Source organism: Lentinula edodes (genome assembly GCF_021015755.1).
Source record: "Lentinula edodes strain Le(Bin) 0899 ss11 chromosome Unknown C8R40scaffold_33, whole genome shotgun sequence".
NCBI classification, from domain to species: domain Eukaryota; kingdom Fungi; phylum Basidiomycota; class Agaricomycetes; order Agaricales; family Omphalotaceae; genus Lentinula; species Lentinula edodes.
Genome location: NW_025764339.1, coordinates 196864 through 222298, shown reverse-complemented (window position 1 = coordinate 222298; position 25435 = coordinate 196864). Strand labels below are relative to the sequence as shown.

The 25435-nt window shown below is 47.7% G+C and overlaps 5 protein-coding genes across 5 annotated transcripts; 2 read left to right on the top strand and 3 right to left on the bottom strand.

Moving 5' to 3' along the window:
- Positions 1-6788: 6788 nt before the first annotated feature.
- Positions 6789-9290, top strand: C8R40DRAFT_1053194 (uncharacterized protein; the record flags this gene model as incomplete). Its single annotated transcript, XM_046224825.1, has 3 exons — positions 6789-7600; positions 7653-8571; positions 8646-9290. 3 exons carry the CDS (start codon positions 6789-6791, stop codon positions 9288-9290), a joined length of 2376 nt encoding a protein of 791 aa, XP_046083247.1.
- Positions 9291-9562: 272 nt separating this feature from the next.
- On the top strand, positions 9563-10107 carry C8R40DRAFT_1173884 (uncharacterized protein; the record flags this gene model as incomplete). The annotated part of the gene is made up of 2 exons (XM_046232087.1): positions 9563-9816; positions 9873-10107. The coding sequence occupies 2 exons, from the start codon at positions 9563-9565 to the stop codon at positions 10105-10107; spliced, it is 489 nt and encodes a 162-aa protein (XP_046083246.1).
- A 1505-nt stretch (positions 10108-11612) lies between these two features.
- C8R40DRAFT_506671 (uncharacterized protein) lies at positions 11613-16483 on the bottom strand. Its single transcript, XM_046235279.1, has 5 exons — positions 15445-16483; positions 14216-15315; positions 13680-14133; positions 13215-13564; positions 11613-13004 (listed from the first exon to the last, which is right to left on the bottom strand). Exons 1-5 carry the CDS (start codon positions 16371-16373, stop codon positions 11881-11883), a joined length of 3957 nt encoding a protein of 1318 aa, XP_046083245.1. The 5' UTR covers positions 16374-16483; the 3' UTR covers positions 11613-11880.
- Positions 16484-20839: 4356 nt separating this feature from the next.
- On the bottom strand, positions 20840-21567 carry C8R40DRAFT_506596 (uncharacterized protein). Its single transcript, XM_046235278.1, has 3 exons — positions 21177-21567; positions 20995-21121; positions 20840-20938 (listed from the first exon to the last, which is right to left on the bottom strand). Exons 1-3 carry the CDS (start codon positions 21428-21430, stop codon positions 20882-20884), a joined length of 438 nt encoding a protein of 145 aa, XP_046083244.1. The 5' UTR covers positions 21431-21567; the 3' UTR covers positions 20840-20881.
- A 2681-nt stretch (positions 21568-24248) lies between these two features.
- Positions 24249-25408, bottom strand: C8R40DRAFT_1071930 (uncharacterized protein; the record flags this gene model as incomplete). Its single annotated transcript, XM_046226399.1, has 6 exons — positions 24249-24310; positions 24348-24421; positions 24728-24973; positions 25034-25062; positions 25146-25206; positions 25257-25408. 6 exons carry the CDS (start codon positions 25406-25408, stop codon positions 24249-24251), a joined length of 624 nt encoding a protein of 207 aa, XP_046083243.1.
- Positions 25409-25435: the final 27 nt, after the last annotated feature.

The following is a 25435-nucleotide window of genomic DNA, read 5'->3' as shown; positions in this document are numbered from 1 at the left end:
AATTTTTGGTGCTCGACTGAGGTTGGCTGCGGGTTCCCAAGAGTTGTGCCCTGCGTCGTAACCTTTCCACTTAACCAAATATTCCAACTTCTTCCATCGAACCCGGCTGTCTAAGATCTCCTCTACTTCGTATTCCGGTTCGTCTTCATCCTCTAAGTATACCGGCTCTGGTGGTGTTGGTATTTCGCCATTAATGGAGTTACCTTTCCAGGGGTATAGTTTATCAACATGGAAGACGGGATGGAGGCGATCTAGGGATAGGGGAAGGTCAAGGCGGTAGTCTAAAGGGCCAATTTTCTCCAGAATGCGATAAGGGCCAAGCTGTCGATCTCCTAACTTTTCACTGGAAAGCTGAAGGTTAATGTCCTCTGCACTGAGCCAGACTAGGTCTCCAACTTTAAATTGATGAGCTTTCCGCTTCCCGCGTTCGTATCCCTCCTTCTGTTGTTTCTTTCCTAGGTGTAAGGCAGCTCCGGCATCTTGTCGCGCTTCTCGGAGAATCCGTATACGGTCATCCACAGCTGGAATACCGCTGCGTTGGCCCACTGGGATATTGAACAGGGGAAGATAGCCGTAGGTTAGCTCGAACGGGGACATGCCTAGCGCAGAATGAGTCCGTGAGTTAATCACAAACTCCGCCATGGGAAGGTGCTCTGCCCAGTCGTCTTGTCGTCGTCCTACATAGAGGCGGATGTATTTCTCTACTTCCTGATTTGCTCGTTCGGTTTGGCCATTAGACTGAGGACGGTATCCGGAGGTTAGATCTGATTTAATTCCTAGCCTAGCGAGAAGGGATCGCATGAGTTTAGCTGCAAACTGGGGTCCGCGGTCGGATTTAAAGTGAAGAGGAAGACCATGGAGACGGAAGATCTCTCGGTAGTAAATATCGGCAACGCCTTCGGCTGTGATGGAGCTGGTGCAAGGAATAGCGTGAATTTGTTTTCCATACAGGTCTGTGCAAACCAAGACAGCATCGTAGCCTTGGGAGTTAGGTAGCTGTGTTATCAGGTCAACCCCTACCTCTTCCCATAGACCGGATGGTACATCTAATGGTTGAGTTACGGCCCGTGGGTGTCGCTGGATCTTCTTACGGGCACAAACCTCGCATCCCTCAACGTATTTTTCCACAAAAGAGCGCAACGTAGGCCACCAGAAATGGGTACTGACCAAGTCGAGTGTCCCGTGTAGTCCGGGGTGTCCTGCAGTTGGATGGTCATGGCATTGACGGAGTACCTCAGTGCGTAGGTCGTCGTTTGCTGGTACGTATACTCGACCTCGGTAGTAGACCAACCCATTGTCCTCTTCCCATTCGGCTATCCCATTGGCCAAACGCTGTAGTCCGTGCTCTTTGACTGTTTTGAGACCCTCCAATACCTGTGCTTCCCGTTCTGAGGCTTTCCGGATACGATCCTCTAAGGGGTTCTGTAGGATCGAAGCTGCAATTTTTACGAAGTGGCCAGGTTTAAGGACTGTCTGTTGTCGGTTATCATCGCTGTCCGATACATGATGAACTGCCATGCGGGAGAGAGCATCAGCTTGGGTGTTTACTCTGCCAGGGCGGTGGATCATATGAAAGTCAAACCGTGACAGATAGAGGGCCCATCGGGCTTGTCGGCAGGTGAGATCTTGTGCAGTGCGCCAGAATTCGAGGTTCGAATGGTCCGTAATGATGTCGAATGGTTGAGGGAGTCCTTCTAGAAAGTTCCTCCAATCCTTCAGTGCTTCAATGATAGCAAGCATTTCTCGATCGTAGATTTCGTAGTTCCGTTCCGCTGGCTGCATGGATGCCGATCTAAAGGCTACCGGATGCCATTGGCCATCGTCTTGCTTCTGCATAAGGGCGCCTCCCGTGGCAAAGCCTGATGCGTCTACCTCGATTCGAGTAGGCCTGTCTGGTGTCCATAGAGCAAGGATCGGTGCGGAGATGAAGGCTTCTCGAAGGGTATCAAATGCTTTCTGTCGAGTGTCGGTCCAGGTAAAGCTGGTGTCTTTCTTCGTCAGGTCATTCAGAGGTCGTGCTATTTTGGCAAAATTCCGGATAAAGCGTCGGTAGAAGTTTGCAAATCCCAAGAACCCTCGTAGTTCCCGAAGGTTAGTAGGGACTGGCCAGTCACGAACAGCCGCTACTTTTACCGGATCCATTCTCACCTCCCCTTCTGAGATGATGAGTCCGAGGTATTCAATCTGTTGTTGTTCAAATTCGCATTTTTCGGGTCGTAGGTAGAGGTCGTGCTTTTCTAACCGAGTTAATACTTCCCGTACCATTCGTCGGTGTTCCTCGAGATCGTTACTGAAGATAAGGATGTCATCTAGGTAGACTGCCACCTTGCCGGCTGCAATGAGATCAGCAAATATAGCATTCATAAGTGCTTGGAACGTGGCAGGGGAATTTGTGAGACCAAAGAACATGACCTTAGGCTCGAACAAGCCTCGGGTTGTTGCGAACGCGCCTTTCCATTCATGCCCCTTCTTAATCCGTATGTTATTGAAACCCCAGCGGACATCAAACTTCGTGAAGTATCTGGCTCCCTGAAGTCGGCTAATGATGTCAGCAACTAATGGGAGCGGGTATCGGTTCTTCACAGTGTACTCATTCAGTTTCCGGTAGTCTTGTACGAAACGGAGTTTCCCATCCTTCTTCTTTACGAAGAAGACCGGTGATGAGATTGGTGATTTTGAGGGGACGATATAGCCTTTCCGTAGGTTTTCTTCTAGGAAACGATCCAACTCCTCCTGCTCGTTTAGGGACATGGGATAAATCTTGGTACGCATGGTTGCCGGTGCTCCAGGTACGAGATCAATTGCATGGTCCCAAGGTTGGTGGGCAGGTAATCGTTCGGAGGCGGATTCTGAGAAAACCTTCTTGAAATCACGATACTGCTCAGGGACCATTTCTTCGAAGGTTTTAACGGGTTTGTCTCGGTTGGCTTCCTCTGCTAGCTGCTGGGAGTAAGTGAATCCTGCGGCGCACCAGACTTCCTCCGTCTGTTCCTCTAGAATTCCTGCTTTTACCCATGCCCGGCGAGTTTTATGATTGGCTCGAATTCGGTGTATTGGTGGTTCTTCCACCGCTGCTGATTCACTCGGTTCAAGGGTCGCTTCTAGTGGCACCTCAATGTGGGGGTTTTCTGCGGGAGGTTCCAGTTCCGGGAGTTCGAGGATCGGGGTTTCTGTGTGAGTGGCGGCTAGATGAGAGTACAAGATCTCCTCGTCTGGGACTTCTTCTATCGTTACTCGAGGAGGCTTTACTGAAAGTCGTCCTTTCTCCCAATCAATCTCCGGATTTACCTTCCGTAGCCAGGGGAGTCCAAGGATGATGTCTTCACCTCCTAGGTTGGTGATCAGAAAGTCCATCCATCGCTCTTGATTATCCACTGTGAGTGCTAGACGTGCGAAATGGGTTATCCGTCCAGCTCGGTTAGGTGTTCCATCGATATTAAAAACGTCGATTGGTTTATGGAGGGGTGCACATCTTACATGGTTCCGGGTGACAAAATCTTGGTTTAAAAACAGGGCGGTAGCTCCACAGTCTACCATGGCTGCAGTTGTTATACTGTGATTCCTTCCTCTTAGTCTCGCATGAATTCGGAAATGTGGGGAAGTAGAGTTTAATTCCCGGATCGACGATATTGTACATGATGGGTGCGAGTCATACGAGGAAGTAGCGAACATAACAAACTGATTACGGGGTACTCTCGGTGCAGCCGAAGCGGGTACCCTCTTTAAAAACCCTGTTGAAAGCCAGAGGACGAGGAGGACATAGCGTTAGCACGATCAAGTAATTCCCTTATTTGACCAATCTGATTGGAAAAATCCTGGTTAGGGGGGCTCGGAGTAGCAGCTACGGGTGCAGGAGCAGATGTTGGGGTCGAGGACGCGATTTGGACGGATTCGTTTGGGAATAGGGAGAATGGCGCGGGTCCCGTAGCGGATATCTGTTGGCGTCGAGGTTGCTGGCGTCGGCCTCGGTCTCGTCCAAGTCCCATGAATTTGTCTTGGCAGACTGCTTCCAGATGTCCTCGACGTCCACAGTAGCGGCAGGTGGTTTCTCGGTGTGGGCAATTTTGCTTGACATGACCTTGGGCACCGCAGCCGAAGCATCGTCCTCTCATGCGAGCTAGGAATGCTTCCCTAGTATTCCCATTACTGGTGTGGGTTGCATCAATGTCCATAGCGTGGGGGTCAGCAGGGGTAGTATGAGTGGTATGCGTGGGAGGGTATCCAGAGTTCCGGCCAGTCATGGTGGGATCGTGCAGGTAGACATCCACCGATATGGCCCGTTTGATTGCCTCCTTCAGAGTCGGAGCAATTCCTTGGGCAATGTTTACGGTGATGAGGTGTTGTCGGATCTCTGGGAGTAATGCAGTGAAGAAACGTTCCCGCAAGTCAATATCAGACATTTCAGTCCGATCTCCGATATCCTTGAACTTCTGAGCGAATTCCGCAACTGTCTGTCCTTTACTTTGCCTGAGATTCTTGATCTCGCTACGGGCTTCCATACCTGGGTCCATTGGTTCAAACCGTTGGCTAAATTCCTTCAGAAACGCCTCCCAATTTCCTCCGAAAGGGGGATTTTCCGCATTGAAATGTAGCAGATGGGGAGTTGCCCAATCTCCGGCACTTTCTGTGAAGAAGCCCAAGGCGGACTTGATGAGTTTTACTTGGCTTTTGGCGAGATCCGGTTGTTCTGACGCCCAATTCTGGAACTGAGCCATGAAGCGACGGGCTTCAGCGCCATCTTTACCCTTGAAAACCTCGGGTTTGTTCATGCTTGACTTAGAGGATGAGCGTTCCTCCATAGCTGTAGCAAGGTTAGCTACTTGTCTGATGAGCTGAGCCATGAGATCCTCCGCAGAGGTGTTTGGGGCAGGCGGGATAGGAGTCGACATGATGGGAGTAGGCAATCGGGGCTGGGGAATCGGCAGGAAGGTTATATTGCTCACAGTGAGTGGCTCTCGGATTGAGTTCGAAAGGGCGTTGGGGCAAGGTTGAGACTGGCAATCGCGCCAAGTATCGTCGTTGTTATGGGCGTGAGCTTGGTCTCTGGGGTCAAGTGCGTGCAGGAGTGCGGAGCAGTCTATACTGGCAACAGGTGTTTCAGAGTCGGGCGGAACTGGGGAAGACGTGGTGTCTATAGACCCTGCAAGGACAACCTTATTGGTAGGCTGTCAGTGCAGTAATGGATCTTGACCTAATGTCACGAAGCGGCAGAGGCGGAGTGACTAACGGAGCGGGAAAGCGGAGCGACTAAGCAGAACGGTGAGGCGGAGCAACTGGACAAGGCAACAAGGCGGAGCGACTAAGCAGAACGGCGGCAAGCTGGTCCCAGATAATGACAGAGATATATTGAGTATCGTAGTCATAGGTAATAATAAGTAAGCACATACCTGGTCCCAGATAATGACAGAGAGGTCAAGATAAGGGACCAGGCTGTGGAGGGTTGGCTATATATACATAATCCGGTCTGCGAGAAACAACGATGTAATACTGTACAGTTTAGGAACAAGGAAGGTGGCGGAAGCCAGTAGAAGGAGAAGATGGGTCAGGTGGATCAGTAATCGATGGATCAGTAATCGATGGGGGTTTGACAGTGATGGGATGATGTATCGTACAAGTAAAGGCGTCGAGACGGTGAGAAAAGGAAAATGATAGGGGCTGCGTACTTTATGACATCCTCCTGGCGCCTGAGACTTTTGCTTAACAGCTCCGCTAGGTTGAGGTTGACGAGAACGACGCCTGCCCCGCGAGTTGAGGGGCTGAACTCTTTGCCGCTGCGAAGGGTGCGGAAGCCATCTGAAAAGGAAGATCAGCCGCATGCTGTAGAGGGCTGAGCTCAGAGATGGCAGCGGCGCAGTTCGCTTCCAACACAAAGCACTCACCAGCCTAGCGCCACTTCTTTTGCCTCCTCCAGGGTCGTGGTGGCAAAAGAAACGCTAGGCAGGTGTGCGGAAGCGCGCGCCAAGCAGAGAGAAGGCAAAGGGCAGACTTACATCCTGAGGACAGCGCACCCTCCAACTCGCTGCCACTGAAAAGCCCTGCCTTGCGCTTTCGGGACATGACTCTGTCAAGCCTGGAAGTTAATGACAGGAATACTTTTCCCAGAACTTCGGCTTTATATTGAAAGTGACGTCACAAACACGTGCTGACTATACGCCTCCTCCTGATAACACCCATGAACACTCGAAGGCTTAACCGTCGCGCTCAGGCCGTCAAAGCTCAAGGCGCTACAGCCAAGCATAGTCGGCGAACCCGAGCACCACCGCATGGGCTGCTGGGTGATGCGCATTCTCAGCGGGATTCGGTCCGACCCGGCGCTACCCCCACAATCTCCCTTCGACAATCTCAAGCTACGGCACTTCAGAAGAAAGGCCGGGTGGCAGCACTCAGAGAGGTTGTAGCCAGTGCTCCAGACATCTTTGTCGATGAAACCTCCTTTATTCCTCGCTCTCCCTCCCCAGCTTTCCAAGATTCCGAACCGCCTGCGACCTGGGATGACGGCACATGGGAGGACTCTGACAGTGAGGCATCTCCTGCTTCTGATGAGATGAGCAGTGCAATACGAGCAGCAAAGGTTGAGTACCGAGACTTTCGTACCAGACGTGACCGGACAAACTTAAAAAACACCCACTGGGCAGAGCAGGTGGATGAGATGGTGGGGGCCTTCATGGACTGGTCGTTGCACAGCGACGAAGCTATGGCTGGAGCTGAGCTGGGTGATTCTTTGATGTGGATTGATGTTGTCGATATATTTGGTACGCTGCTCTCCCAATCTTCTCAAAAACGTACGCATGCTAAGTCTGGCAGCAGGCACTAAGCAGCAAGCAATCCCACACACCGAGCATTGCTGGCAGTCCTCAAGTCTGGTGCGTGCTGGAATTATCCCCACGTCTCCCCTCCGACACACTGCGGGAGTTACCGTTCGAACCATTAGCCTCTACCACAAACTTTTTGTGCGGTGCCCGCGACTAGGGATACAGCCCTTTGCTAAGGCCCTCTGTGACATTCAAGGCAAGGCATTCAAGCCGTACCTGTCGACCCAGCTCTACGAGGCGCTGGATGTGTACGTTGCCATCCTTAACGGAGTTCGGACCCGTACACGCGAAGCATTGAGTAGACAAGGGCGAGAGTGGCAAATGCTGAACGCCTGCCCATGCTGTCAGTTTAGGCTTAAAGAGGACTCTAATCTCCGGGTACGGATGATTGTCTCAATGGACGGGAACGACTCTTTAAAAAGGGTGGAAAGGAAGGAAGATGTGCTTCAGGAGCAGGAGCAGGGGGAAAACGGCCAGGGCTTGCCTCCGGTCTTGAAGGAGCGCATTGATGGCCGTGTGGGAGGCGCAGCATATTTTGCATCCAGGAGGGAAACAAACGCATGGGATGAGAAGAACTGGGGGGAGATTGCCGAGCTGTCACCTGAGGAGAGCCAGCCTCCAGTTGGCAGCCTGTGGGTTGAAGGGCGCTGTGAAGAACGCTGGCAGAACATGAAGGAGACCAGCATCTCTCGATCGTCCGCCAAGTTCTTTGAGAACGGGTGGTTTGTTTTGCTCTGCCGGCACATGCTGCTGCTGCTTGCATGCAATATGATTCAAAGCGGAGAGCTGTGAGTGGTTGCCTTCACTATGCCTGGCTGCAGATGATAACACCTCATGCAGTGCTCAGTATCCCCTTGCCTTGCTCCACATTTTTATGGCTGCAGAAAAGGAGGAGCGTGACATAAGGCAAGAGGGACGGCCGCAGGGTCAGCTAGCTGTGGTATACGATATTGCTTGCAAAACCTCAAAGACAGTCAGACGAAGTCCTCTCAATTCACTTGCTCAGTGGTCTCGGTTCTTACCAGCTGTTGGAGCAATGCATGGCTATGCCCATGAGCGCTCATGTCAACTTCTGTTCCTCATGCTGTATATCGTTGGCGTAGGTCTTGAAGATGGGGAGGGTTGCGAGCGCTATTTCAACGTGTCTAATGCCCTGGCTGCTATCACTCGGCACCAATCATCCTTCCACCGTCGACAAGCAATCTCAGAATTTGCCTACTTCAATGACCTCCAAACATACTCGAGTCTCAGCAGGTTTATTTATGGGAACTATAAGCAAGCGTTGGGCATCATCAGCACAAAGAACACAGTTCGAAACAGCATGCGAGAGGCTGGCATTGCGTCTCCACAGGTATTCTATGACTGGTTAGTTGAAGAAGGCGAGTATCTTCAGCGCTTGTACCAGACGCCGCCTAAAGAAACCCTTGAGATGGAATACTACCTCAAGCTTGAGGCTCTTAAAAGCTGCCAAGAGCGGCTGGCAAAAGCTCGGGCTGCATGGCTAGGATATCAGCCTGGATTGCGCGACAGAACCAATGCCCTCGAGACGAAGCACAGGAATGAGTCAGAAAACGAAAGGAAGCTTCTGGCAGATGTGCAAGCCTTTGAGGCAAGGCTTGAGCTTCGGAAGCGTTGGACAGAGAGCTGCGATGAGTACAAGCTGGCAAGGACAATGGTAAAAGAGGCTTCATACCGTAAAGCCTTGGACAAGCTGGAGGCGCTGCTGGTTTCAAGGTGTTTCGAGATGGCTAGACTCAATGTTGCAGGAACAGGTGAGCAGTGCAAATGCTGTTGCTTCCTTTGGCTTATAGCTTTCATTTTATAGGCTACAAGCTGCGAAAGCATATTGCAAACGCCTTGAAGACGCGCTCAAAATCAATTCAATCAGCAATTGCCTCGTATAATGAGGCAGCTACTGCTCTTTTCCCTCCGCGCCAAACCATCACCTGGGAGGAGGTCCTTGAGTTTTCATTTTTGGGAGAGTTCGACATCCTTCGAAATGCTCGGGACGATGTTCGAACTCGACAGTGGGCAACTTTCAGGAACCGTCTCATCATGCAGCAGTTCTTTAGGCTTATTCGCGCAGAGGAGGAGATTGACAGACTTCATGTAGAAATACGCCGCTTACTTACCTACATCTGTGAGGAGGAGCGAATTCTCTCTGCAAAGGCAGCTGAGGTTGAGGGAGTGAATCCTGCTTTAGCATTGCAGATTCGGGAGTATTGGTGCGAGCGATCAAGATTCAATGACCTTCATCGCAGACGCCTTTTTGCAATCAAAAGGCTTCGGGGTTTTAACATTGCTCATGCAAAGTATTTCACTGCTGGAACACCAGTGACTGCCCAAGATACTTTGGTGGAGAGCGCTGACAATGACCCAGGCCCATGGGATGAGGGCGAAGATGGCGATGAGGATGATGAAGAGATACTCATTGATCGCGTAGCTACTGTCATGGACCTTGCTGTAAATGATGATTAAATAGACTCAAATTTTCAATACCCGCTGCCCCGAACACTGTGCGTGATGATGTCCGGGAGTCCCGGACCTCTCCTGAATTAGCATTGATAATATTTTGAAGATAGTATACTGCTTTACAGTATGACTTTACAGTATTTATCTAGTTGGGGCAAAAAAGTCTTAACTACTTATCTACAAGCAGATGTTCAAACGAACATTTGCTTGTGTACATACAGATATTGGGGCTGTACAGGTGGCAGAATCAACCTGACAAATGGGCATATGGCGAAGTCATGGCACTCAAACTTGCCGGGCTATACGTTGCTTCTGGAAGGAAATCAAAGAATTCGATATTCGCTAAATTAATGAAAAATCGAAAGTCTCGTCCTGCTATAATCATGAAGAAGGTCCAGGGCATGTCGCTACTACGGACTAAAGCATGGAGGAGAGCTGACCCTGCGATGAAGATCAGGTTGAAGAACGCCGTTAAGGAGATCATCAAGGTTCAAGTTGTGGACTTCGCGCTTCAACATCAGATTCTTCCTAAGTACTTAAGTTTGACATTCTTAGTTTGTTCAACATCGCCTCATTCTTGGTTTGCAGTGATTTTCATACGGGGAATGTTTTCGTAGATTTGAGGCGGGACGGAACTGTCAGGGAGGCTAAACTGATTGATTATGGCTATCCTGGGATGATTTCTATCCAGTCAACAAACCGGAAAGTACTCGTGAGTCATAAACTCCTTGCTTCTGCTCGGCCTTATGTTTTCTTACCTTCTTTCATGATGAAGGAAAAATATTTCGAGTGGCGTTGGGCCCAGCTATGGGACGGGACGTAAGAAACATTGACGAAGTCAGAAACTGTGTGGACTAGGATCGACGCGACAACAAAACATATTTTTATATTTCCGGCACTCCCTAAGCTTAAGGATAGAAGCTTGAGGATAGGAAATAAATTATACTGACGAGGTTCGTTGCAAAGTCTATCTTTACAATACAACTATGTATACGTAGCTTTTCAACCACCCTAAACTCATTAATAGGTGCTACATACGTGATGAGTGAACGATGTTTCTTCACCCCCGCGAATTTTGATTTGCGAGACTATACATATATGTTATGTCTAACGTTATGCCTAACGCAGTCACAAGCTACAGAGGGCTTGGTCACCAGGCTAATCGACCGATCAATTACTATCCATTGTAGTGAATGAGATAAGTCGGAGGTCTGACTAGTGACTGGTGGCAGTGGAGACAATGTATCGAACATGGGGTCATGCTGCGGAGACGATAGCACTCCCCCGCGGATAGACCAGGTGAGGCTAGGTCTCGTTATGATTACTGCAATCAGGTCAGGTTGGGAAAACCAAATGAGCTCAGGTGAGCTGTTCAAGCGAGACAGCTGTTAGGCAGTTTAATCCCATCCGGAATCATTCCCTGCAGCTATCGGTCCAGTGTCAGACTATGTGGGCCAGCTGAGCGCCGAGGTGTCCAAATGACCGTCCCAACCTGACCTGGTCTCCATGTCCCCTTGTCTCCGATGACCTGAAACGAGGCTAAAATGAACATGAAATGCCTGTATGACCTCGAGTCAGGATCGTCACATACGCTTAGATAGGGTAGATACGAAAACACAATAGAGTTTTTTGGTATTCGAACCTTGTACAAACATGAATAGAAGAAAAAACTAGATCGGTAGAGAACATATATAAGTACATTTCGGGACACAAGGTCGGGTTGCCTTATCCGCGTCCCTTCCTTGCCTCCTCGCTGCATGAACTTCAAACGTCATGAAAGATTTTTGGACTCTTCAACATCCTCGCTGCTTTCCTCTGTAATATTTCGCTATCATCGTTGTCAATACTGTGCAGTATATCGACCGCCTTTTCCTTATCACTATGACCATTCCATAACCCGCCCGCCCCCCAGCCCATCCACTAGACCATGCTACAACGTCCACAGAACCACACGAGCCCAAGCCATTATAGCTGAAGAAAGCGAAGAAAACAAAATCTGGATAAGAAGATGTACAACAAGCATGATAAAAAGAAATCAAAGAGGACTGATAAGACAATGAACGAATATAATGAAGGATACGATGGGGAAGATTAAGATTGAGGAAGGAAGGAGTTATGAGTCATGTAGGAGCATAGTTGAACAAAAGAGACAGGGAATTGACACACGGTATTGGTGTGGTGTGTTGATTCAGAGAAGGGAGGGGAAAGACGGTACTGCAGGGGTGTCAGTATCGGGACGGTACTGCAGGGGTGTCAGTATCGGGACGGACTTGAGTTTCCGAGAGGATTCAACAGAAGAAGCAGAAAAGGAATGATTGAAGAAATGAAACCGAAGGACGAAATAGCACGAACAAAAAGGAGGAGAGGGGCATAAAGTAACTTCATCAAGGAATCATCGAGAGCGACTTGCACGTCACAGCAAGGCACAATATGCAACTCCCTCACCGCAATTCAACACGTCAACTGCATAACCACCAAATCGTCTGGGCAGCAAAACTTGTCCAGGTTGTTTCCATCACCTCAAAGCAATCCGTCAACCAGGGTTATCGAAAGAGGACGAGTACAATGACGCCGTCGTAAACCGTGAAAAAACTGCTCAAAACTCCATACCACCACCTCCAAGCGCCACCCGGTTTCTCCTTCCATTCCTCCCATTCCTTCTCCCTATCGGCTCGTCATCCATCTCCATGGCCATTGCAGAAGGTGAGTCGTCATCGTCATTGCCTCCTGCGTTCCTCGGTGATCCAGACCCGGGCCGTGAAGTAACACTGTTCGGACTATGATCTTCATCACGGTAGTCTTCGTCCCTATCATCATCACCCCCGTCATCTGCGTCGTCCACGGCCTCCGGGTCGTCGTCTTCATAATCATCATCGTCCACCACAGCGGAATCAACGACAGACGCAGTGTCCATGTCTACGTCCGGATCTTCTGAGTCGGGTTTCAACTTGGACTTGTGGGTGGCAGCAACAGCAGCGCGTCTTCGCCTCGCAACAGGGCTGGTGCTGACATTTCCTAGGACTTCAGCTTTTCCACCGACTTTTCCACCTGTGACATCTGAGCCTCGACGGGCGCGGCGGGTTCGACCGCGGTTATTCTCGCCGCTCAGAATATCTTTTGGCATCGATGTGGAAGTCGAAGAAGGCGAGGAAAGATTAGGATTAGAATGAGAGGCGCTAGCATTGACAGCAGAAGCGGAAGAGGAGATATTGTTCTTTACGGAATTAGCCCGTAACCTGGTCGTGCGTGTCGATTTGCCCATTGGGAGGGTTGTTCCTGAGATCGAGTGTGGTGCAGGGTTGGAAGAAGTAGAGGAAGATTCAGAAGCACCGGGGGAAGGGAGAGAAGATACACCGTTATTGTTGGTATCTTTCTCCTTCGATAACGAGGATACACCAGAGATGGTTGTGGAAGCATCGGCGTCACCGGGGTGGACCGAATCCTTTGAATTCGATGTGTTCAGTTTCGTTTTTCTACTATCTCTACGCTCCGTGTGTTCCTTGAACCCTTTGAACCCTTTCTCCTCCTTGACCTCTTTATGTTCATCCTCGTCCTCGTCAACGTCACTCAATGGCGAGCCCATCGATAGACCCATGCCTATAGAGTTCATCGAGCCCATCGAGTTCAAAGAGCCCATCCCCGACAAACCGGACATGTTATTCAGATCGTTCATGTTCATATTGATAGGCCCCATTCCGCTGAACGAGTTGCCCATGCCACCTAAAAATAGGAAGTGGAGCGCGGGGCGTTAGACATGTGCAGGGGTAGTAAGGGTGCATAGAAGGCGGTATAGGTAAGCGGGGAGCAGAGGAATCGGATTGGATGGATTGAGTAGAGTAAATAGAATATGCAAACAAGAAAAGTTAGGAAGGGGGTTTATACGTGGCCTGAAAACGGGGAAAAAACTAAGCAACAGTCAAGCACACATACCGAAGTTTCCATTATGATTGAAACTTCCCAACCCTCCAAAATTTCCATCACCATTGAAACCATGCATCGACTCCATCGGATTCATGCTATCAAACCCTCCAGGATGGTCTCCCTGATGCATTTCGTTCATCTCGTTCATCTGATTTATATTATGAAACCCCATTTCTCCCATGTTCCCTCCCAAACCCGGATCTATCGTGTTCATGGGGTTGAGAGTGTTCATAGCATTCGGAGTATTGGACGACGAGGAGCTGGGGTTGGGATTCGCAAGTCCTCCGCGATACGTCCTCAATTCCCTCTCTAGTTCCCTGTTCCGAGCACCTTGCGCCGTGACTAGTTGTTGGAGATACCTGCAGATATTTCGAGTTAGAACAGTTGAGATGATTGAAAGAGATCGACGATTCAGAGTTGATGCGAAAAAAAACATCGAGAAGCAAAAATTGAACAGTTTGACCGAATACTGACCGTATATACTCTACACTCTTTCTCAGAATCATCCCTTTATTCGCTTTCACCACTCCTCCCGCCTCGTCTCCATCCTTGCCACCATCTTTATCCTTCCCATCCTTACCACCACTACTACCCCTGCCATCTCCACCTTTGGCGGTGAGGGCTTCTTCATCTCCAACGACCGTGTCACTATCCATCGGCTCGGTCTTCAGCGCCACACCCGATCCTGACCCAGATCCAGGTCCACCCGCAGCCGCGCCGGGGTTATTATGGAAATACTCATCCGGAACAGGGAGACCCATCATGTCAAGATTAAAACCGTACGAGTGCCCGGAGAGATTTGTGAGTCCTGGGAGACCGGAAGGCGACGTAGGTGAAGTGGGAGATGTTGGGGATATAGGCGACAACGGGTTGATGTTATTAGAGGAGTCTGTTCCTGGTGGTGGAGAGGCTCCAGAGTTGGATGTACCTGTGCGAAAGAAGAGGATAGAATGAAAAGATTAGTCACTTACATCTGAATACCATAAACCAAAAACCAAAAATTTACTCACCTCCTCCTCCCTCCCCACCAAACATTACATCCGGAATCAAGGTCGCCAATTCACCAATCTTCTCATTGATATTGTCCCTCCTCCTCCTCTCCACTGCGTTATGGCTTTCCCTCCTCCTCCGCCTCTTCTCATTCGCCACCAACGCCTGTTTCTCCGCCGGCGTCAGATGTTTATTGTTATTCGTGTTGGAGTCTAACGCAGCGGCGCGTTCGGCCTTTTCTGCTTTGGTGGATCGGCGATTGGATGAAGAGGTTGTGGTGGAAGAAGTGGATGTGGCGCCGCTGATGCTGGCACTGTGCCCGTGGCCTCGACCGGAAGATGAAGAAGGTGGAGGTGGAGGAAGAATGGTGCTTGTTGTAGGCAACGACGAGGAAAGTGGTGTCATCCCACCGCCCGTTCCTCCGTTACTGCTAGAATGTCCGGAATGAGAGCGGGATTCGGGGAATCCCCATCCATCAAGCCGATCTAACCTGTCGAACCTCTCAAGCTTATCGAATCGATCCAAACGGTCGATTCTGTCGAGCGACGAGTTGAAAGACGCTGGTGTGGGGGTGTGAGTACCCCCAAAATGCATCTGGGCATGCCCGTGTCCATGCTGCTCATGGTGTCCTTGGTGGTGCTGGTGAGGATGCTGACCTTGATGTTGGTGAGGATGAGGCCCCGTATGCAAATGCGGGGAGGACGAATTCCCGAACGGGGATCCGAAGTGCTGTTGGTCTCCTGCACCAGGCGACGACGGCCAATGACCATTCGCATTAAACGACGACGTGCTGTTGGGCATGCCGTTGTTTATGCTGTTTATGCCGTTGTTGATGTTCCCGATGCCTCCGGAGATGCTCATACCGTTGATACCGCCTGTACTGAGTCCGGGGTTGAAGCCATTGAGGCCCATTGGCGAGCCACCTATTCCATCGAGAGAGCCACTACCGATATATTGGTTTAGTGGGGAACTGATGTTCATGCTCGGTGAGTTCATGTTGTTCATGCTGCCCATAGGATTGAGGTTTGAGACGTTTAGCGAGAGATTGGCGAACCCATGAAAGGAAGCGGGGGAATGTGAGTGTGAATGGAGGGATTCAGGTGTGGGGAGAGCGTATTCGCTGTATTATATTTAAAGGTGTAGATAAAGAAAATAGATGTTAGCACGAATACAATAGAAATGATTGATATAGGCGATCGATAGACAGATGTATAGATAGAGAATAGAAACAAGGCAGGAAACAACTCACCCAGTACTACTCCCTAAACTGCCTTGACTACCCGGTCCATACCATCCATCACCACCACCATTACCATTACCGCTTTGGGTGTGATGATGACCGGTTCGCGGTATAACGATGGCTTGAGCAGATTGTTGCAGCAGCGGCGGTGGACTGGTGCTACTAGTCATACTGCTCATACTAGAAACACTATTCCCTCTTCTAGCACGAGTTGTCCTCTGCGGACCGATCCCCGAAGAACCTAGAGAAGAGGGCAGGATACTTGGTGAAGCGCTGGGACCTGGGTGACCAGGATACGCCGAAGGAGGTCGAGATCGAGAGCGGGATCTGGATACGGCATAAGGATGACCAACAGAAGCATTACCGTTGTTGTTGTTTGGATTAGTGTTGTTGTTGTTAGTTCCAGTAGGACGAGGAGACGGTGTATGTCTAGTCCATCCTCCTAATCCAGGTGAATCGCCTGTCGGAGGCACAGGAGTCATCGACGACGTGGGTAGATCTGGTAGGGGCTCATATCGCATACTTGAGTTTAAAGCAGGCAATGTTGAATTGAAATGCGCTGGAATGGAAGTAGGGTGTGGAGGTGAGTCAGCGCGCTGAGAGTTCGACGGTGCATGCTGGTTATGAGAATTGTTGTGTGCGGTGTGTAATGAAGACGACGAAGGAGGTCGAACGCCCATATCGAAGATATTGTGTGTTCTTTGAACGTAATCATTCGTAGTACTCCCTGAAGAGGACGAAGTTGACGCTGTACTCCTCTCAGAGCTAATCAACGTAGCCAGCTCTTGGTCGAAATCTCCACCACCGCCGCCGCCTAAATCATGCGGAGATGATCCAATTCCACTGAGCGCAGAAGAAGGTCTCCAGCTTAGATCAGAGCCAGAAGAAGAGGTATCTGGATGAAACCCTTCTTGTCGTACAAGCCCTTTTGACGCCATGGGTTCCGATGTTGAAAGGATTTTAGCCTATACGTTATGATGGATAAACTTTTGCGTCGAGGACTTTTTGTATAAAAGGGTTTCTTCTCCCGAATCTCTTGTTCTTCTTCTTCAGCTATTAGCTCAGCCTATTCTTGTCTGTCCAGCAATCGGACCCTCGTTCAAACGAAATGTTCGTATTTTGTCCGTCGTCCGCTGCGAGTTGTTCGTCGTTCGTCAAATGCGGGGCAGACAACTCGTGGGGAAAAGGTGGAACAAAAAAAGGAAAAACTGGAGATGCGGGGAAACTGGGGTAAAGACCGGTAAATGCGCCTTCTTCCCCAGGAATTGTATTGTCAAAAGGCGGCCGGGAAAGCCGCAAGCCGTTGAATTTGATTGGTCGACTCAACTGCAGAACAGCTTGTCAATTCACCGTGGGATGATCATCAACTTCAAACCCTCCCGTCGCGCGTTTTTTGATTGGTTAATCAGCAAAGAAGGTACGGCTCTCCGGTCCCGGGTGGGTCTTGCATGGAAGCAATAAAGGTGATTATTAATTGGGGGTCGCGTAATCTATTATCCCTTCTCTTCCAAGAACGAAACGAACAGTTAACCTACATGCTCTCAGAATAGTTCAACATCCACAAGCTGTAGCATGGTGTACTCCCTTTGCGGTGGGTTCAAGTCTCCAAGTGCTTAATCATGCTTTGGAACAAATAAGTATATTACAAGTCCACCACAGCAGGAGGTATGTATCTAATCTCGCGGTTAACAGCTTGAGAAATGAACTTGAGAGAAAAGAATCCTTGGATCTATCTATGTATCATCTTCGAAGTTCTATGTACTTGGAATTCCTCGGACTTTTTCCTTCTCCCTATAATGTCATCGTTCCTGTGCTTACTACTCCAGTAGGTTTTTTTGTTGCGTGTGGGCGTTTACTTATGACGTTCGTTTGAGCGTTTCCCGGTTGAATAGGGTGCAGTAAGTGGCGAAACCGTGGGTGGATCATTCACTTCCCTTTCCGCGACTTTGCAGAGTCGGATATCATTTATCATATATCAAAGACATCAAGGATATTATTACTGATGGTTCAGAATACTCGTGAGAGGAACGTACCCAAGAACACGCATGGAATATATGGCAAGAATATACAAGGAACATGAAGAATATTTCAAGATTGAAAGAAAGGAAGGGCTTCGAGTTCAGATGGCCGCCGGCGCACATACATTGAATGGTACTGGCCTGATATCTGATTCCGAAATGTTTCCAAGACTCAATTCCCATAGTTCCAAAGTTCCACTCAAAAACCTCTGCTACCATGATCAGCGATGAGTAAGTATGATTCTCTATCGGCCTCTCTTGTCCCTCCGAGTCGTTCTCCGATCATCTATCTTTCTCTTTTTATGTCTTCGCTCATCCTCTTCTCTATTCCTTCATTCGACCTCTTCTACTATCTCTTGACTCGTTCTCTTCACCATCTCCTAGCTAATACTCCGTTATCAATTGCGATATTCATATCCCAATCTATCATCCGAATCATCGACTTTTTAATAACCCATATCCATCATCCGCATGAATTAACGCGCTCTCGGTACGTCTTCAACAAAAAATAACTCTCTGAACCTCAATCTAATTGATATTCCACCGAGTATATCACATCTCATTCGCAGCGTCAGTAAACATTACCTACATAGATGTCCTCAAGTTTCAAAGAGAACACGCTCCAGAGCTACAGCATTTCGAGTCTTATCCTCCCTGTCTTCTCCTGCCCCTGTCTCTCTGAGTCCCGTATTGACGCCGTCAAAGGCAACTTATGAAGGTGCGAAGGTGCTAAAGGTGTACTAATAAAGGTTGTATCTATATCAGTTGGTGTCAAAAGGTGTGCAGGTTGCGTGCATTGACTCTATTCCGCCGTGCACACTCACACTTTTGCACAGTATATGTACTATGCGAGGTGAATTTGCATCAGCAGAAAACATTCGGTACGTTAGAATTACTAACTCAAAAACCTTGGATACCGTACTACATACGATACGAGCGCTCAGTCAGACTCCTCGACGCCTAGCGTCATGGACTCGTGGAGTGCAGATCAGATTCCCCCCTTCTTTGCAGTATAGACTTCAACGTCCCCAATGTACTTCAATGTCATGCTATGTAATAGCGCTAAGTATGTTGTCAGTATAATGACATTCCTTTTCAAAAGTAATACCCTTGTTTCAACGTTGAGTCCTCATGGTTCACATAATGCATATATTGGCGCTTTAATTTGGGGTTGAAGGTTTGAACCATCATGGTATCTCATTCACTGAATTTGAACGCCTTGAAATCGTTGACTCCTCATGTTCACTGTATAATAACAGACACACGTTGAAATACCAGAGATACTACTCATTCCATGGTCAATTATTGACCCCACTGAATCAGATCACCCGGAGAAAACGCGTGAAGAACGTGTACATTGTCTAGGAATGTTAGGCTTGGAAAAACGCCTGAAAAGCTTGCAATACAAGTTCGAAAAAAAACGCCCAAAGACTCGGAACGCTGCCGGACGATTGCTAATACAATCCTTGTTCCTTATGCCATTGACTCCCCGTTCAATCTAAGTCTTTTGTTTTTTTTCGCTGTGCTTCAAGATAAATTACACAAGAGTTTTTCGTTCTCGGAGAATTGAGTTAGCCGCGAACTGCTTCATACTAGGAATGATTTTCTAGAAACATGAAATTTCGAGCGCTTCATTCAACTAAGTAGATTTCCTCTTCATCAGCCTTGCATCTCATTTCCGAAATTTTCGAAATTTGATATGGAAAAAATGGTACGGAAGTACAATGCAATGCAGTATGTACCACATTGAGTGAGTAAGTGCTACTCCGGGTTGTCGTTCACCCCGACTCATTCGACTGTCAAATCCCTACTCTTTACTACTCGTACTTGCAGCCACTCGCACGCTGTCCGGACTCCTCTCTTTATACATATTACTACAGCTCCGAGTCGTCAAAAGGGATGATAAATATCAATTCTCTACATTTTGGATGAGCTTGAGCACCACTGGGACTCTCGTTAATCCTCTCCCTGGACCCCTTCTCCGCTTCCCCTTCAAGTTCTCCAGTACATATGTAGCTCCGGAAATCTTGAATCTGCTGTTCAAACCTGTCCACACATTTTCAAACCTTGTCCGGGACTATCAACGCACTACGAGCCTCTGAGACCAATGACTTTGACTTCTGAGAAACTATGACTATCAAAATTATATTGAATATAATCTCAATTCTTTGCGGTACCGGTGAAAAATACAAGAGAGTACGTAGTCTTACTGTGTATATCATTGTATAAACACATAGTTAACATATATTCAGGCTCGCGGTTGAAGTTCCAGGTCGTTCCTAGACGGTGTATTCTAGTGAGTTCCTTGAACGAACTCAGGAATTCTTCATAAGATTCTGAAATGTGACGATGTTCAAGATGTTCCTGTCCATCGATGTTTCTCATTGCTTCAGACTCCAGAGTTCTGTGTACGCATGACAATGGAGTTCCTCTCGAGAAAATCATACCTCTTATAGTATACTAATGTTTACCTTTATAGCGCGCGCGCCAGGTGGGTGCCAGGGCCCAGGGGTAAAGATTGCCCGTTTCGCTCATTGCTTGTGCTTTTCTAACCATGACGGTATACTTTTCTATTTGAGTCGGAAGTCCTGAGTCTTTGGGTATTCATTCTCACAATCTTCTTCCTAGAACTTGTAGATAATTCCCGGTTTGGAAAGCTTGAATGATAGTACCTTGTTTTCACTGCCTGGTTAGCGCAGTCTACCTTTACCACTCTAATTTCTCTTCGAGTTTTCATCCGATTTGTCTGATTCCTGAATTTGTCATTCAGGTTAATCCAAGTGATTCTCAAGCTCACTGTTGGGGGCGGGGGGGTCAAAACTTGGGTCAAGTGAAAGTTCACACTGCGTACTCCCAGTGGCGCTAATGTTAAGTTCTTCTGGCTTCCTTGAAGTGCTCTGGCATCCGATAAAAATTATCTTCAAAGTCCCAACTTTCGGCCGCGGAAAGTTCCTATGCTTTATATATTCTATCTCTACCTTCTTCTGATGTTTCAATATCTTCTTTTCTCTGTGGCAACCGACCGTGCCTGCAAGTGCGAAAAGGAATCCAAATAATATACACTCAACAATGTTATTCCTTTTGGATTTATACCCACATGCGCCCTAGACTTGATATCACACTATTGGACTTCGCGGGATTCGCTACGCAACGATATCATGCCGGGGAGTAAACCCGCCCGGCGATGAGAGTATTTGTATGAGGACCACTTGTCTGAATTTCGAGTCGAATTGTATGCTATGCCAAAAATATTTTAATACGCTGTTTACGCAGCAAAAATTGATGTTCAACTTGGAAGCGTTGAAGGGAGAGTCAAAGAGTCCAAGGATTCATGCAGGCAGCTGAACAAAGTTTAATGTTGAGAATCTTCCGCATCAGAGATACATAGATGTGGAAACGCCAATGGATAAAGATACAGTAGATATCTATCAATTTTCTTTATAGCGGGGCCACCCCCAAGCCCAACGCCGCTCGAAATAATCTTCCTGTGTTGAAGAGAAAAGTATAAGATTTCGACAGCAAGCAGACGAAAGAAGCTTACAAGGACCTCCTTTTTCGTTGTCGGATCGATAGCAATCAGCCCAGGATAGCCATAATCAAGGAGTTTCGCCTCCTTCAAAGTTCCATTGTTGTCCAAAACTACGTGGATATTTCCAAAATTAAAATCACTGCAAAAGGGAAATGAGATTTCACTCAAGATAGAATACCAGTATGTGTATATACTTATAAAGAATTCTGTGTGAAAGTGCAAGGTCCATCAATTGGACTTTGATACGCTTCTTGATGTCATTCACCATTTTATTCCTTGTTGCATTGTTCGCGCGGATCCATGTCGAAGTCTTCACCACTGGCATACCCTCTACTTTTTTCATGATAATAGCAGGACGGGACGTTGACAACGTGAAACCAAAGCAATTCCGCCTTGTCAATACTTCTTTCCCAGAGGTAACATATAGCCCAGCGAGTTTCAGCGCCATGGCTTCCCCGTACGCCTTATCGTCAATTCGATCGCGGATTAGTACCTGCCGCAGAACTTTGACCACCAACTGATCTGGGCGGTAGCCACCATACGATAGTGCAGATGCATACACTCCGGCATTACATTTTCCTTTTATGGGTTTGCGATCCAAATCAGAGACCAAATTGTAAGCAAGATATTTGTTGAGATTGCCACTTTCTGAAAAATGATTGAACAGCTTGAACATACAAAAGGAAACATTTTGCTGCAAGGAACTCACGGAAATAGTACTTCTCGTCTTCAGGAGTAACTCTAGTGGGCCAAAAGCCAATCATCCAGTTTTCCTTCAGTCGTTCTCATTTGTTATATCAGTGAAATAAGTCACACATGGAAACTGCTGACCTTGGTTTCTGCTCTCATAGGTGCCACTCGTGCAACAAGGGGAGCCAATGAATCCGTTGAACGATTACTTGTAGGTTGAGCAATGGAGGATTCATGATCAGAAATGCTCGAAGCAGCGCAATTTTGAGGGGAAACTTTGCTCGGGGCAGCACAGGAGGTTGGAATAGAAGCAAGCATGTGCAGAGACCCAGAAATGATTGATAGAGAGCACAGAAACATAGTTGAGAGTGTCCTAAACATGTACGAAGAGTACCTCTGACCAGCAGAGGGGAAGGAAGGAAGGAAAAAATGCGGTGTTCAACAGCCCCCTGATGTGGTATGTGCTGATACGCGCCGTCGCCTTCGGATAAGGAGTTCAGTTCAGTCACGTGAATGTATCGGTTGCATGAAACGAGGATTTACAAGTATGGGACGAACTTAGATGCTCTGTTAACAGTAGGCCTGAGGAGGTTATTCGTCGAAACATTTATATTATGCATTCCTGGTCAGCAGGAGTCATGAAGATTTGCAAAGGAGAACATGAGAGAAGACGTCGATCTAGTGTCGATCTTGAATCACACCATGACACATGAAAGGACAGGTCGAATCTCAATTTTCATACCGAAACGATTGAGCTAGTTTAAATATGTTCATGCAAGGAGCAGTCGTTTTATTGCATACCAACTAGGCAGCTCTCTATCACCCTCATCAAGTTGGCACAACGAGTAATTAACACTGGGGTAATAAGACTCACATAGACTCACATTTGACTGCGATACAGTAGGGACGTCCCTCCAATTATAAGATATTTTTCTCCTGCTTAGAGCTATCTTGCCATCCATTCATAAATATATACAAGTTCGGAAACATTGTACTGAGATAATCCCCACGAGATCAGGAGTCAGTCCTGGCAATGACTTTCACAGTAAGCTTGAATTTTGAGCCTGCGCAAGCACAAAAGTACTTGATTGCGATGAATCTGTTTGACGTTTCGTGAGTTCCGGCCTGGGAGGGCCACTAGCATTTGCAGTATCACCTGCAGTGACAGTCACTGCATGGTATCTGCATGCACCTGCATCACACTTATGGCATATAAATGCCGGCATTTATATGTATTTTGTCTAATTATGTTATGCTATTTTGAATTCATTTTTGCTGCATGTTCAACTATTTCAGGATACGTCTATGCACATTGAGTTGATATATTGCTTGGTTTACAGATGTATGTAAATCCTATATGCTTAATTATGTATGTCACAAGCACTTCACTGTACTCACCCATTCATATTATCTGCAAAACCTGTGTTGAAGCAACTAAGGGACTCGACATTGCTGTTGGCATGATGTATCTGCTACTGCACAGCATAAGATAATAACACCATTTATGTAACTGTCCGCTGGTCCTATGCACAAAGTACTTCCCTAACAAGCACTGTCTGGCCAAAGCACTGAAAGCAATTTCTAGAAACCACTTCGGTGCTGGGAAGTGCAGTCAGTCTCTTAGACAGAAATCTAAGATGTACAGATGCATCTGCATGCTCCTACCTTTTGAATGCATTTGCCTGGACTGTAACTGCACACATCTGCATTGTGACTGCATGCAACTGCACTGTAACTGCACATACCTGCACCTCATCTGCACTGTAACTGCACACACATCTGCAAAACCTGTATTTTCGGCTAAGGGTCCGAAAGCAGTTGGGAGCACTTCCCAGCAGTGAAAGCACTCAGAGCATACTGCTTTCAGTGCTTTCAGCACTGGGATCTGCTGGGATCTGCTCTCAGACCTTAGCCGAATATCCAGGTTTTGCAGATGCATCTGCACCTTACCTGCACTGTGACTGCATCAGCCTGCACCTTACCTACACTGTTACTGCATTCACCTGCATTGTTCCTGCACTTACTTGCAGTCTCACTGTGGGCAATAGGGCTCTGTACCTTTGCATTGAAATTATTGGGGACTGAAATCCTGCATTCAATCACAAGGCTCTGAGTGTCTCTATGCACCACATGTATTTTGAATACGGCCTTTGGAAAATCATTGAGCCACCAATATTGTGAAGCTACTATCCCCCTAATTCTCACAAATTAAGCACTGTTGGCACTGAAATGTGGAGTTTATTCTGGGTCATTTGTGGATAGTTAAGATTATGAAGGGGAGGAAGTTACATTGCTGATTTTGGCCAATGGTTCTGAAACATCATATAAAAGACATGATGGAAATATTCTTGCAATCTCATGGTATTGCCAGATTTAGGTTGAAGAACCTAACCAAGAGTCACAGGGCCATGTATAAACACTGGTCAAAGACTTACAAAAACAACTTAAACTGTAGGAGATACTTGATATAAGAAATACTTTGATTGGAAAATTCTAGAGGACAGTATGTGTATTGTTATACTTTTTTGCTTTTCGGAGTTCTCCTTGGCCAAATTGTCATCATTTATCCACTGCTTTCAAAATCCACCCAAATTATTGATGGTGGAATTTGGAATTATACCAGGTTTGTGAACACCAGCTGGTATCATATTGTAGTACAAGAGGATATTACTTACAAAGCTGAAATTTTAATGATACAAGATACAGAAAGCCTGCATTGAGAATCAATGCCAAGAAACCTGGCATCAGACTTGACAGAATAATGAGATCACTATCCAATTTCAATCAAATATTCACATATCCATTCAGCCCCTACAGGCCATTATACTCCCTGTTATTGTCATACAAAGCATTTATAGAATGGGATATATTTTGTACAGTGGAGGATCATCTATTTACATATATATTTGAGTAACTGCAGTGCTACTGCATGTCACTGCATATGTCACTGCAGGACTACTGCACATGTCACTGCATATGGTACTGCAAATGTTCTGTGCCCGGCCTGGGACCGTGCTGAACCAGGAAGGGGTGATGGCAACAACGATGATCTGACCATGTTCCGCTGAAGGCTGAGGCGCTGTGGAAGCTATGTATGTAGCAACGAATGATGCTGGGGAGCCGGTTGGAGCCCGTAGCGCCGATGGGAGAACTGTTGACTTGTTGAAGCACAGTGGAAACATGTTCAGAGCTGTTCAGAGAAGGAGAGGAGGGGAGAGGAGGGTCAGGAGGGGAGAGGAGGGTCAGGAGGGGAGAGGAGGGGCAGGCTGGGGCAGGCAACCTGCCTCGACCCTTCGACGATCTATGAAAGACGAGATGGCACTAAGTAAGCATTGGAGTCATCTTGAAAGAACACTCTCACCGGTCAAGTTGCTTTCCAAATCCATAATCCTATATGCGAGCAAGTCGACAGGGATGGCCATGGATGATAGATAAGCACGGTGGCATTCCTACGACCAGGAGACATGCTTCACCTCAACCTTTACAACTTTTTCAGATAATTCAGCGTTAGCTAAGACTCGCATAGCTTGGGATCTTCAAAAGCTGATGAATCGCTATACATACAATCAAAGGCAAGCACTCACAATTTAGGGGGATGAGCTCCTGCTTTTGGAGGGAGTAGGCACGATTCGGATTTGGAGTGGCCCGGTTTGAGCCCCTGGAGGAGTCCTTGCCCACATAACGTGTCAAATTGGATGTTCAGTTTGGCTGCGTGCGGAAGGAACATCCGGTGCATGAGGAGAGGGCTGAGAGGATCCCAATG

Bases quoted from the DNA above. Each gene is read 5' to 3' on its own strand.
- C8R40DRAFT_506671 (XM_046235279.1), bottom strand. From the start codon at position 16,373: ATGGCGTCAAAAGGGCTTGTACGACAAGAAGGGTTTCATCCAGATACC. The intron at 14,134-14,215 runs GTGAGTAAATTT...TCTTTCGCACAG, and splicing joins TGGTGGGGAGGGAGGAGGAG to GTACATCCAACTCTGGAGCC. The intron at 13,565-13,679 runs GTCAGTATTCGG...AAATATCTGCAG, and splicing joins AAGAGTGTAGAGTATATACG to GTATCTCCAACAACTAGTCA.
- C8R40DRAFT_506596 (XM_046235278.1), bottom strand. From the start codon at position 21,430: ATGGCGCTGAAACTCGCTGGGCTATATGTTACCTCTGGGAAAGAAGTA. The intron at 21,122-21,176 runs GTATATACACAT...TCCCTTTTGCAG, and splicing joins TCACACAGAATTCTTTATAA to TGATTTTAATTTTGGAAATA. The intron at 20,939-20,994 runs GTAAGCTTCTTT...TCTTCAACACAG, and splicing joins CAACGAAAAAGGAGGTCCTT to GAAGATTATTTCGAGCGGCG.